The sequence below is a fragment of the Amblyomma americanum genome, chromosome 2 (assembly GCF_052857255.1).
Source record: "Amblyomma americanum isolate KBUSLIRL-KWMA chromosome 2, ASM5285725v1, whole genome shotgun sequence".
Lineage (NCBI taxonomy): Eukaryota > Metazoa > Arthropoda > Arachnida > Ixodida > Ixodidae > Amblyomma > Amblyomma americanum.
Genome location: NC_135498.1, coordinates 183,827,432 through 183,841,688, shown reverse-complemented (window position 1 = coordinate 183,841,688; position 14,257 = coordinate 183,827,432). Strand labels below are relative to the sequence as shown.

Genomic DNA, 14,257 nt, shown 5'->3' with positions numbered 1-14,257 from the left:
CGGGCCATCTGGCGGTAGTCTTCGGCGTGCCTGGCGGCTTCGGAAACGGTGGTGCACTCAGATGCGTCAGGGTGGTAGGGGAGAACAATATCAATAGGAACGGAGGGATGGCGGCCATAAAGGAGGAAGAAAGGAGAAAATCTTGTCGTAGATTGCGTAGCAGTATCGTACGCGAACATAATATACGGGAGAATAAGATCCCAGGTCGTGTGATTCGAACCGACGTACATAGCCAGCATGTCCCCAGAGTGCGGTTAAAGCGTTCAGTGAGGCCGTTGGTCTGAGGGTGGTAAGCGGTGGAAGTCCGATGGATGACGTAGCACTCACGGAGAAGAGACTTGATGACATCAGATAGAAAGACACGGCCTCTGTCGCTGACGAATTCTCGAAGGGCACCGTGTCGAAGGATGAACCGACGCAGAAAAAAGGATGCCACATCCTGTGCCGTGGCAGCAGAGAGCGCGGCGGTTTCAGCATACCACGTGAGGTGATCGACGGCAACAATGATCCATCGTTTGCCAGAAGCAGTATAGGGGAGGGGCCCATATAAATCAATGCAAACGCGGTCGAAAGGGCGAGGCGGACAAGATAGCGGCTGCAACTCACGAGCAGTATGGGTAGTGGGTGTCTTGCGGCGTTGGCAGTCAAGGCACGAGCGTACAGAATCGATCACACTTGTCTAGAGCGCTCGGGCGGTGTGCTGCGGAGCAAATGAAGTGAAATATTTTCGCAACTGCTTTGCTAGCGTTAAGGCGTCGATGCCTGTGCGGTTCACGTGTCTATTCGCTGCTCTCCAGCGCAAGCATTATCTGAGAAAGTCAATACCTGGTTTAGAATGTCACCTTAGTTCTCCCGGACGGTACCTCTTGAGCGCTCCAGACAAGTGTGATCGACTCTGTACGCATTTCAAAACAAAATTGTACATGCCACACCCGTAGTAGCGAAGGCGGAGGCGCGTGTAAGTCTTGAAAAGCCCTGCGTGACCGCATTGTAAGTCAGTGTGAAAACATGAGCAGATATAGGACCGGAAGTGGCGAAGAATGACGAGAAGCCATTTTCGTCAATTGGAATGATAATTACGGCGATAAAGCAGGTTATCTCAGATGTCAAAATGGGAAGCTTGACGGCGCAGGGCGCGGGATGGTGTAACCATCGATGGGTCGGAGAGAAAGTCGAGAAGAGCACGAATCCATGGATCCTTGCGCTGTTGAGAAGGCATGTCACTGACGGTGCACGGGAGACGGCGTAGCGGCTCGAATTTCGCAGAGGCTGGCAAGTTCGGCGGGGCGCGGGGAGCGAGACATGGAGTCGGCGTCTTGATGCTTGCGGCCCGACCGGTAGGCGATTCGAATGTTCTAATCTTGTAGACAGAACGCCCATCGCGCCAGGCGGCCGGAGGGATCTTTCAATGAAGAAAGCCAACAAAGGGCGCGATGATCCGTAACGACGTCGAAAGGACGGCCGTACACGTAAGGGCGAAACTTGCCTAAGGCCCGCACAATGGCGAGGCACTCTTTTTCAGACACAGAGTAGTGAGACTCAGCCTTTGTGAGAGTGCGGCTTGCATAGACAACGACATTCATCGTATTCATATTTGCGCTGGGCGAGCACTGCACCGAGACAAATACCTCTGGCATCCGTGTGAACTTCAGTTGGGGCCGCCGGGTCGAAATGGCGCAAGATGGGTGGCGCCATGAGACGACGCAAGGTGGTGTAGGCGTCATCGCATGCGGGTGACCAAACCGAAAAATCGACATTGGTGCCGAGCAGCTGAGTCAAAGGGGCAGCAATTGAGGCAAAGCTGCGAATTAAACGCCTAAAATAAGAGCAGAGCCCTAGGAAGCTGCGAAGTTCCTTACTGGTGGAAGCTTTGGGATATTCAGTCACGGCGCGAAGTTTCGCAGCCCAGGGCGCACACCGTCTTTCGACACAACGTGACCTAAGATTATCAGTTCACGGGCTGCAAAGGTGAATTTTTTTAAAGTTCAGCTGCAGGCCTGCTTTGTGAGGCTTGTTAAGACGTCCATCAGGCGACATAGGTGCGTTTGAAAGTCAGGTGAAAAGATAACGATATCGTCCAGGTAGAACAGGCACGTCTTCCACTTGAGGCCACGCAAAACGGTATCCATCATTCGCTCCAAAGTAGCAGGAGCGTTACACAGGCCGAACTTCATGACGGTAAACTCGTAGAGGCCGTCAGGCGTCACAAACGTGGTTTTGGCACGATCTGCAGCTGCCATTAGGACCTGCCAATAACCGGAGCGCAAATCAAGGGAAGAAAAGAGCTCCGCGCCTTGTAGGCAGTCCAGAGCGTCATCAATACGGGGCAGAGGGTAGACGTCTTTGCGTGTGATCTTATTAATGCGGTGGTAATCGCCGCAAAATAGAACGGAGCCATCCTTCTTGACGAGGGCAACCGGGGAGGCCCAGGGGCTGGTGGAAGGCTGAATAATGCCGTTCTGCAGCATGGTGTCTACCTGTTGTTCAATAACTCGTCGTTCAGTGGCGGAAACACGATATGGCCGCTGTCGCAGAGGGGCATGGGCGCCGGTGTCAATGCGGTGCTCGACAGTCGACGTGCGCCCCAAAACGCGTTGGTGGCAATCGAAGGAGAAGCGAAACTCCTCAAGAGGCTCAAGAAGCTGGGTTTGCTGAGTTGGAGGTAGAGTGGCGTCGATAGAGCGAAGGAATAGGTCGGTCAACAACGGGGCGGGCGCAGGAGTAGGTGATCTGAGGGCGTCCATGGCGACCGGTGGTGATTCTGCAGCAGCGTCGGGGTAGTTTAAAACTGAATATAAACCGCTGCATGGTGCCGGCGCATTCATAGCGGCGCAAAGCGAAGGGGCTTTAAAACGGGTTGAAGAACAATAGTTCGGTGAGGCCGGCGAGTAAAGTGAGCAGGGCATAAGGCAGCGGCAGACAATGGCGGCGCAGAAAAGTAGCAGACGGCGTGAAGAGGACCCTGGCATCGCGAACACAAGCACAGGAGAGAGGCCCAATCACGGAAGAGCACGCAGGAATATCGGTACTGTCGGCGACAAAAGCTTTGGCAGAAACAGGGGCACCGTGCACAAATTTCAGTCTCTGGCACGGGATTCGGCAACGTAGAGAGCGCTACTTGAGACCGAGCAGGGTCGATGACCGCGTCCTGGAGCGATAGGAAGTCCCAGCCCAAGATGATCGAATGCGAACATGACGGCAGAACGATGAACTCAACCAAATATAAAATGTCTTCTATGACTACTCGAGTAGTACACGCTGCTGGATGAGATACGCACTTGCAGTTCGTAACAACGGTCCAGAAAGCGGCGTCTTCACTTTACTCAAAGAGAGGCAAAGCGCTGCATCCATGACAGAAACCGCAGCACCGGTGTCGACAAGCGCTATCACATATGCGCCTTCAACAAAAACTGCAATTAAATTAGCGCCAGACAAACGAGGCTTTTCAAATTTCGACAACTCCGCAGTTCTGGCCCCAGGAACAGTGGCACCTAGTTTTCCTCTTGAGTGGTCGAGGGAAGCCGTCGCATCGGAGAGATGGAGCGCCGACGTGGAGAAGGCGAACGGCGTCCAGAGAAGGCGGTGCGCTTAGGACATAGAGAGCAGCTTAGGGGCGGCTCAGCAGGAGTTGAGCACTGACGCTGGGACCAGTAACCGGAAACATCAGGAAGTGTTCGTGAGACGTTCATGTGTCGACGGCAAAGCCGCGCCACATGACCTGGCAAGCCGCAGAAGTAGCAGATCGGGCGGTTTTCAGGCTTGCGCCAGGAGTTTCTCAGTGGAGCAGGCAGTCGATTATTATCAGGCGTGCCCCAGGAGGTTCGCAGATGAGCAGGCGGCGGAATAAAAGCAGCGGGCTCTCTAACGGGACCAGGAGGCGGAGCATTGGTAGGTGGACGAGGTCGCGTAACGTCCGAATGTCAGCGGGGCCGCGAGAGGTGTGGGCTGAGGGGCTTGCGGGAGAGCCTCAGCGACCTGTTCTTGAACGATGTGCCGCAGATTCGGAGTTATGTGTGGTGATAGCTATTGTTGGCGCGAAATAAGCGAGATCTGCCGAGCAACTTCTTTACGATGAAGCTCTTGTTGTGCGGCAGGAGCGATGACTGGTCCCTTGCATCGTTCAGGCCAGCAAGCGAGTCAACGTTCGTGGTGTGTTCGCGTGTCAGAGCCGTCTGCTTGCGTAGCTGACAACTTCCGGGACGGTGCGCAGGTCTCGCGCCAACAACATCTGAAAGGCGTCGTCATCAATGCCCTTGAGAATATGCCTGATCTTGTCGGCTTCGGACATCTGAGCGTTCACCCTCTTGCACAGATCGACGACATCCTCGATGTGATTCGTGAAGTTCTCGCCTAACTGCTGCGACCGCGCACGCAAGTGCTGTTCGAAACGGAGTTTTCTGACTGCCGGGCGGCCGAATGCCTCTGAGAAGTTTGCTTTGAAAACAGACCATGATGTAATGTCTGCCTCGTGGTTCCGATACCACAGATTGGCCATGCCCGTGAGATAGAAAATCACATTGTTCAGTTTGGTTTCCGTGTCCCACTTGTATGCGCTCACCCGCTCATACGATGTGAGCCAATCCTCAATATCATGGTCGTCCGTGCCACTGAAGGTAGCGGGGTCTCGCTGGCGGAGAGAACCAGCACAGACGACGGTGGCCGGGCTCGCTTGTACGGCTTGGTGGTTAGGCATCGCGGTAGGGGGTAGCGTTCGGTTGCTAAGTTCCAAGGCGAGAGGATATTACCCGGCACCTGCACCAAATGTAAGGCGGGGTTTATTCGCAGAAGCTTCTTAACTGGTGCAGAGCCAACAGCAGTCTGAGGGAAGGAAGGAAGGAAGGAAGGAAGGAAGGAAGGAAGGAAGGAAGGAAGGAAGGAAGGAAGGAAGGAAGGAAGGAAGGAAGGAAGGAAGGAAGGAAGGAAGGAAGGAAGGAAGGAAGGAAGGAAGGAAGGAAGGAAGGAAGGAAGGAAGGAAGGAAGGAAGGAAGGAAGGAAGGAAGGAAGGAAGGAAGGAAGGAAGGAAGGAAGGAAGGAAGGAAGGAAGGAAGGAAGGAAGGAAGGAAGGAAGGAAGGAAGGAAGGAAGGAAGGAAGGAAGGAAGGAAGGAAGGAAGGAAGGAAGGAAGGAAGGAAGGAAGGAAGGAAGGAAGGAAGGAAGGAAGGAAGGAAGGAAGGAAGGAAGGAAGGAAGGAAGGAAGGAAGGAAGGAAGGAAGGAAGGAAGGAAGGAAGGAAGGAAGGAAGGAAGGAAGGAAGGAAGGAAGGAAGGAAGGAAGGAAGGAAGGAAGGAAGGAAGGCCTCAGACGTTGCTGGCACATACCCACTACGGGGGAGTGGCCAAGACACAGGCGGTTAATTACTGGATACAGGTAAGTTTTGACGGGAAAAGCAGTGGCAATAGTATGTAGTCTGATAGATTGGAAGAGGGAAGGAAAGGGGTCCAGTTAACTTGGAGATCGAAGACGGGACAATTGCTTAATGTGCATAATAGTACACAATGCCTGTAATGTTGCAATGTCGTACTGACTGAGAGCGGGAAAAAGAAATTAGAGTGGGAGTCGCTGCGTTTCTTGAAGAAAATTTTGCACAGCAGAGCGCACACTCCTGTCGCTTCGTCCAAGCAAAGAAGCGTCTGAGGGCAGCCAGTCTAGCCAGGAGCGTGCACCAGGCAATGGCCATGCGGCTCGCGCGTATGCTCGTCGTCTTCCTTACACAGTAAGAGTGCGTATGCTGTCTCAAGCGATCGCAAAAAAAATGTTTGTTAGTACAACAGACGAATTACCAGTGCTGCTCAAGGATTTCACGGTAACTAAGTCACATCGAGAAGCGGAGGAAAGTCTCTTTGAAACTTGGAAACAATCCACCTTGGCGCAAGTAAAACCACACATACAAAGGACAGACAAGGAGGCAACGGACAGGCGCCAACTTTCAACTCTTTATTACTCAAGAAAACCACACAGATAAATAGTCTCAGGATACGCCCACTTTTTTTCACTCCATGTGCCTATCACAGCCATAACCTATCACCCTGCATTATCAGTTTTTGCACAGAAAATTGTACTCCGCCGCATACAAATTCACTGACGTGTCACTCACACACAAAGCCGCCTTTTTCTTTACGTGAAACGCTTCCAATAAAAGCCTCGCCTGTTTAATCTTGCTCCTGCCAAGAATCCTCGCCTTTTCCAGTCGAGGTTCGCACTTGCACATATTAACATGGTTGATCAAGTTGGCATATTTATCTTTATTGTTTTCAACCTTTTTGCAATGTTCCCCAAGGCGTTTGTTGATGCACCTCCCCGTTTGCCCTATATAGGACTTTCCACAGGTCAGGGGTATCTCGTACACACTCCTTCCATACAACGGGTGAAAACACGCTGATGTTTTATATTGCATCCAGGGCGCTCAGTGCCACAAATCCGGGGTATAAGTTTGTTCAGCTTGTTTGCTGCTGAAAATACTAGCAGTACTTCGTGTCTGTTAGCCACCTTCTTCAGAATATGTGATACGTTGTGCACATAAGGCATAACTTCAGGTTTTACCGCAGGGCTCCTTTCATCCGGATTCTTTGGCCTGGTACAGCGTTTTGTTTTTTGGAGGAGGGTTTCAGCGACGGCAGTCAACACCACCGAGGGGAAGCCAGCAGCCAACAGGCGGCCAATCTGATTTTTTAAGCTATCGTGCATTTGGTGCGGACATGACTTTGAAAGCGAAAACTCAATGCAGAGAGAGGCGATGGCGCGCTTCACAATTTTTAAATGCGCCGTATTGAAGGGCAGGATTTCCTTGCTAGTACGGGGATAGTAACCCCATCATAAATGGTCCTCCCGGAACGCTAAGCTTAGATCTAAAAATTGCAGTTTTTTCTCACTTGGGACTTCATGCGTAAAAACTAGACCGCGACCTTTGAGGTTAAAAACACTTAAAATCCTGGACACAATAGCTTCAAAAGAATTGTCAAAACCGGTGGATAAAAGAATAAAAAAATCGTCAACATATCTAAATGCTTTAAAAACAGGTCCTCCTAAAAACAACTGTGCAAGATCCTGGTCCAAAGCAGCTAAAAAAATTTCACATAAAATAGGGGCTACACAGGAACCAATACATATACCTTTTCTCTGCAAGTAGGGCTGCTGATTAAAAACAATAAAAGTGACCTTAAGATATTGCTCCAATAAATTCAAAAAACATTCCACAGACATACCTGCAGCATCCCGGAAGGCCAATTCACCTGTCCGTTCAACACACGACATAACAGACGCCAGCAGCTCAGCGTGTGGGACGGAATAAAACAAATCCTCTATGTCTACTGAAAACGCGGACCTAATTTCTGGATGTGTTTTAAAATAATTAACAACCTCCAGCGAGTTCTTAACCCGAAAAGGGTCGTCCAGCTTAAGAAGGTTAAGCTTCCTTTGCAAGAAACCGCTAACATTATGCTGCCAGGAACCATTCTCGCTCACTATATTAGGGAACGGTATGTCAGGTTTGTGGGTTATTGCAGTGAAGAAAACTGAAAGAGAGTTCCTTTTACTTTTCACTATGTCATTGGCCAGCTTCGGCAGTTGCAGGTGCCTACAAAAGTTAATGAATTTAGTTTTAACTCTCACAGCCTCCTTTTTAATGGCAATAAAATTCTTGTCAACCGCTTGCAATGCTTTTTCATTGAAAAGGCCCTTTTCCATGACCACAAACCTGCCATCTTTGTCCGACTGAAGGAGACATGACTCATTCCTTTTAAAAAAGGACGTAACATGACTAACATCACGTTCCAGTCTACTGGTCACAGCAGTCGTAACACACTTTTTTAGGCAGTCCACCCCTTCCAACAAACACCGTTCTTGGTTTTCACCCTTTACTTTCGCAGCAATGTTCCTGTTTGTGGCGAGCAGCTCATGGGCAGGCACAACTGGTTGAATGCCGTACTTTGGTCCTCTCTCAAGCACTTCTAACAACCTATCAGGGACCTTTGCGTTCTCTAACATCACCACACGGCTCGTCCTATTATCCTTTTTATTGTTAGCATCGCAGAGTAGACCTTTTAGAACCTCCCTCCACTTGGCCTCTGTGAGCTGGGTGGCTTGCCGCTTGAAGAAAACAAAGTTTTTCTCTGCAAGCCACTCTGGCTTTTGCGATTTTGCGATCCCTTTCTAGCGACTCTTTCATGTTCACACCATCCTCCGTCGCGCCGCTCCTGCGTATGCCAGTTCAATGGTAGATATTGGTAAAATTCTCTCAGACGTCAGAGAACTACGATGGCCGCGACTAATATGGCGGCGCGGTGGACGAGCGTCGACCTTTCAACGTGCAAAACATGACGAGAGGAGAGGGAAAGGCGCGAAGACGCTGAAATTCAGATTTTGACGACAGATAACTCACCTTCCACAAAGGGCATCAAAGAATTTCTTGGTGTACAATATTCGTAAAGCAGCGTCCTGTTACATCACAGGCATACCGCAATCACAGAATACCTCTTTACAAATATCCTCCAGCAAGAAATTTTTAATGTGTTTTGTAGAAGCTGAGTTATATGAAGTGAAAATACGAATTTTAGCTTTTTCACGCCTTCCCCTCTATGCTGAAACGGTGGCGCCCCCCCCCCCCCCCCCCCCCCCCCCGCTACCACCGGCGGCTGCCGACGCGCGCGGGAATTCGCCGGGGGGCGGAGCTTCCTGATCCGCCAGAGTCAATAGGGCTCTGGCCGGAGTGGCCGCGGCTATGGTAGCTGCGTGATATCTGAATGAGTTGGTGTGGGGAACCAATGATAACCCCCAGATGCTGACGTCACTTCCACGATATAACTTGCACGAGGTCTCGTACGCGGCACGAACGCTCGGTGGCCAGTACTCTACATAATGGAAGCATTTTGTAGCCAACCTCTGACATCCTTTTCAGGGACCCCTTAAAGACGTGTTAAAATGTTTGACTTAAAGCGCCATAGGTCCGCATGAGCGCGACTGTTTACAGAATTAAAAAAACGAGAGAGAATGATACAAGGTGTTTGTACAGGTTTCAGCTCTTCGAAAGGATGTCATAGAAACTTAGGCACGTCAGGATTCTGTAGCGGGTACGTTCAGACGGTTTTCACCAGCGCATTAGATCTCTGGCAGTTGATATCACTGAAATTTAAGCAAAGTGGTTCCCATATTAATTATCGCATAATATAGTATATAACTATATGTATATCTTAAAGTATGAACAGAAAGCAAGTCAAGAAGCATTCAGTGGCGGAATAAATGACCAGCACGGTGTGTCACGGAAGCACATCATGTTGGCGAAGGTTATTAAGCTCTCAGTGTTTGTTTTCAGGCACTGCTATCAAATGGACTGCCAAAAAAGAATTCAAAATAAAATACCCATCCCGGCTGCGTACTGTGTACAGCGAATTCCAGTCGTGTCGTTGACTTTTGTTCATTTCAGGAGCTGGCGTCGGAAGCGCACTACTGGGCATCGCCACATATTTGATGATGTACTTTGACAAGTACAAAGCTACAGCCATTGCCATCAAAGACGTCGGCACTGTCGTCGCCGGAGTGGCGGCAGTTCCCATAGCATCTTGTTTAACGAGGAGATACGGACTACACGGCTGCCTTCTTATGATGGGCGGTCTAATGCTGCATATGTTGCCCGTCATCATTCTGACCAGAACTCCTCGCCCATTTAGGATTTGCGGAGCAGAAGAGGACAGCAGGCCGCCTTCTAACGGAGCGACAGGAGTGATCGCTGAAAACGGCGAGGAAGCCCTCAGCGCGTCGCCTTACGAGGCCGAGGTACCGAGCGCGTCGTCGTCAAATACGAACCCTCTGGTGTCTTCAGACAGCGTGCTCTCCGCATTTACCATGCCGATGTTCTATGCACTTGTGCTCTTCCAAATCGTCTCCGATTACACCTTCACCACCTACGCGACCACCATCGTGGACTATATCGTCGATAAAGGAACGGCACTCACCAGTGCCAAGAAAATAGTGGTCTACAGCGGCTTGGGACAGGCTTGCGGGCGCGTGGTTGTGCCCTTCCTGATGGACAAGATTGCGTTCAATCGCACGCGTGTGGCCGCCGGGTGCATCTTCGTCAGCGCATTGTGCTTCGTAGCCATTCCATTCGTCTCGACGTTCGGACAAGTCGTGGGTCTGGGCTGCGTGGCCGGTGTGGCGGAGGGCTACATCCTGTGCATCAAGCCCGTGCTGATGGCTGACCACATTGGCTTGAAGAGATTCAGCTTCTGCTGTGGCGTGGCGGGCATCGTCGGCCTACCCGTGTGGTTTGCCGGGCCCGCCATATTGGGTGAGTTGGAGCACAGAAAGGCCTGGTGCCGCAGTGCAACCTTCCCTTACTGAGACAAGCGCGTATTTTCCGCCATGCAGGTTTCTTCCGCGATGCAAGGGGCTCGTACGACTACCTTTACTTCACGCTTGCCGGGCTCAATTTTGGCATGGCCGTTCTGCTGTCGCGTCTGGCGTGCAAATGAAGCGACGCCAGACTTGACTGCGTGCGGGGAAAGCGCAGGAATTCCAAGTTGATAGGCCATCTGGATATTTAAGAGGAAAGTAATGACAGCTCGGTGCGAGGTCACCGCGGTAACAGTCGACATGCTGTAAGTCTTCCGGTCTTCCATTTTATTGATCTTTTACGTAGCGCTTCTATCAAATCTAGGGGTATGCTTTTACTATTTCGAATATTTAGCGCCGTCAACAAGTCAGATACACTAAATGATCGTGCGTTAAGTCCAAATCGAGCTGTAGCCGTGATGTCTTCACAGCTCCAGACGCATCCATACTGGCTCAAGAAAATGCGCTTAGTTCCACATGCAGTTTGTTGAGGAAAGAAGGTGTTGCTTTAGAATAAGCAGATATGACCACGAAGAAAAGAAAACAGTCTGAAAATGTTGCGCCACCATTGCGCGAAAATGATGGCTTTGTTTTTTCGCCCAAAAAAGTCGAACAGATGTGCCTTAAATGCCAAAGTCCACGACTTCTCTGCCCGCACGTTTTGTATGTAGATGGGAGTGATCCTGTATAAAAGGGTGATATCACTGAAAAGATATCACTGATATCACGGGCTGAGCTACGAGGAGCTCGCGGAGCGGTTTGCTGACCGGTTCGCGCCGCCCAGCCTCGCAAGCGCAGCTAGCATGGCTGCTCCCGACTGCCCCAAAAGCGCCGCCAGTCCCTCTCCCTTCACCACGGAAGGTCCTGTGACGCGCCTTTCACCGCGGCGGAAGGGAAGAATGCGCTGCAGCGTTGCCACCGCGCGCTTGGACCGGACGAGGTGACCTACCAGATGCTGCGAAACCTGAATGCGGAGCAACGACAGATCCTTTAGCAGAAAATCAACCTGGTGCGGGAACGCGGGGAACTACCGGAGAACTGGCGCACCGTGGTGGTCTGTCCCATCCGAAAGCTAAGGTGCCCACTTACGGAGCTGGCCGGATACCGACCAGTGGCATCAACATCGGCGGCGGGTAAGCTCATGGGGCATATGGCGTTGCAGCGTTTGAACGAGCAAGCTGCGGAGGCTGATTTGTTTGACGAGTGGCATAAGGGTTTCCGTGGGGTGCGGTGCACGGCTTATTCGATATCGGACGTTGTCACAACGCTGGAGTACGCCAGCGCGGCGGACCAGGTTACGCTGCTACTGCATGCTACTACAGTGCATGCGCACGCACTTGCGCTCTCGAATGGGCGCGGCGCTGCTAGAATATGAGCGCCTCACTAAAGTCGCCACTCCTACGGCCCCTGGCCGCCCTGGCCTGCTGCATCGGAGATACAGCGAGAGATCGTCAGCATCGTTGGAAAGCGGATCACACCCTTCTGTGCTGTGCAGCAGCTCGCTGCAAAGGCGTCATACACGAGGAGCTCCAAACAACGCGGTCGCAACCAGCTATGATCCTCCGCGCGCGCATTGGCTGCAGCTTGTGGCTCGGGGAACGACGGGTGCGTCACGGAATCGCGGCGAGTGATGTTTGCGATGGGTGCGGTGCAGTGGAAACACTGGAGCACCTGCGCCTTCGCTGTTCCGCGTTCACCGACGCTCGTCGTGATATCCTCGCGGCCTACAGGGCGCCGGGCATACTTCAACTCGCTCAAGACGCTATTGTGGCCGCAGGGCAGTGCGCGCACCAGTGAGTGAACCTTGGTGAGCCTCTGTGCATTTCTCGAACAGACGGGCTTGACGTCTCGTCGGTCTTGCTCTAGGTTGTGTCGCGCAGTGACGGAACGCTCACGGAGGCGTGTGCTACCTTGGACGATCAACAGCTGGGCGCCCCACCCCAGCGGTTGTGCGCCTGTGTTTTTCCTTTTTCTTTTAACTCCACACGCATGTGCATATTGTACAAATGTATTGTTATTTAAATGGTTTTTTATCACCTCTTCCTTTATCCTTTCTTACTGTCCCCTCACCTCTTTCATTTCACTTCTTCAAACTGCCTGCTATCTTCTATTTCCACTGCCCCAGCTCAGGTGCCAACGCCGTAACTATCGGTCCAACAGGCCCTGTTTCGGCGGACCTGAGCAGCGGTCAGGACCAACGGGGTCGCGGAATGAGGGACTCCGCCGAATATTGTTACCAGAGCACCTCTCTGTACACATAGCAAAATACATGCTTTTCACCACCACCACCGTAGTGATGGCAGATGCCGGGGTTAGCAAAAATCTTTTACCATCCTTTTTGTTTTCATTTTACATTGAACACTTGCTACTACTACTGAAAAGCGCACATTGTAAGAAACTTGCGATTTGGTTTAAGGGCAATTTTTAAATGCCATAACTTTTCTTTTAAGTTTTTTAAATGTCATATAACTTGTTTAGAAGATTTGACTCTTTGAGGAGAGAGAGAGAAATGTTTATTTAGCCAGAAGAATTTTCAGGAGCTGGGTGGTCGCTGCCCTTAGTCCACGGCTACGCTGCCGGAAGCTGCTTTGCGGACTGGCTGAACCATCCAGGCTTGCTGGCCTAGGCTGTCGCTGGCCAGGGCGGCCTACCATTGATCGTGTGTCGGGTATGGCACTGTTAACATTGGGTCTGCTTTCTCCAGGCATTCCCAAGCGGCATGATATATCGTGGGGCTTGCTCCGGCCCAAGGACAGTAACCTTGATTTTTAACGCGATAGCGTTAAGGAGCTCTTGTCGCATAAAAGGCGATGTGGGCGTTATTGGCGTTGTCGTCGGCGTTGTGACAAGAAAAGCTCCAAATAAAAAATCTTGTCAAGATACGAGGAATCGAACAAAGGCCTTTAAGATTGCGAGGCGAGCACGCGCAGAACACACTACGAAGGCTTTTTTTTCTTTATTATATGGAAGTGTACCCACCCTGACAGGCTTCAAGTCCGACTTAACCAGATCGCATTACGCAACCCGTCATACACAATCACACCAGCATATAGCTCTCATTTTTCCTGCACATCAGAATTCAGGGAGACATGTGCATGCATCGAGGAAAGGGAGCCATGTAGGAGGTATATCCTGCGCAGCATATACCCCCGCACCATAGCCCGCTCTGAACAGGGACTTCGATGAACATGGCGGCTCCGCGTGGCGGTCTGTCATGCGGCTCTTCCACAGGCTATTGTGTCTCATGAGCACTAGAAGATCACACGGAACCTTAGAACTTTCCATTGTAGGCAAAAATCTTATAGTATAGGGCTTAATCTCGATGTACTTTTTAACAGTTCATTGAATAACGTCCCAAACAAACACGGTATCACGACAAAACACAAAGCAACGATCAATAGTTTCTGGCTGCTGACACAAGCGACAGTTCACAGACCATGGCACAAAGTCCCTTTTTCACGAAGCGACGTTTTGACAGGCAAGGTTGACGTGTGCAGTTTAAAAAAGAAAGGCTTTGCGGCCGCTTAAACACACATCCGTTGCACCGGCTTTAATACTGTTGTCTAGAAAGGAGAGGTAAGGCAACCAATACATCGGTACAAAAAACGTGTCAAGCAGAGTTTTTTGTAGTCTGTGTTGTAGATAAGTTGTATAGGAATTCTAAGGAAAACCGTACACTGAGAAAATGGAATGTGTCAGAGACTACTTTAAGAAAACCCCACGAATGCCCCCAACTCCTATGACCAGTGGGCGCAAACAGAATAGGCAAATGAGCGCTTAATCGTGTGCTAAACGAAGCAAGGAAGAAGGGATGGTTTGCTGTTTAAACAAAAGAAAAACCTTGAAACAAGCGGATGAAAAAACAAGTGCTGTAGACCAGCTCCCCCAACCTCCAGAGGGAGAAACAAGTTGTCTCGACGCGTGGGCTCCCAT

The 14,257-nt window shown here is 50.9% G+C and overlaps 1 protein-coding gene across 1 annotated transcript in view; it reads left to right on the top strand.

Moving 5' to 3' along the window:
• Nucleotides 1–10,464, top strand: part of LOC144120294 (monocarboxylate transporter 12-like) — a 52,453-nt gene extending 41,989 nt beyond the window's left edge. The window contains exons 4-5 of the mRNA XM_077652686.1: nt 9,417–10,280; nt 10,361–10,464. Of these exons, the coding sequence (XP_077508812.1) occupies nt 9,417–10,280; nt 10,361–10,464 (968 nt within the window). The remainder of the gene's footprint in view (nt 1–9,416; nt 10,281–10,360) is intronic.
• The last annotated feature ends 3,793 nt before the right edge of the window (nt 10,465–14,257 follow it).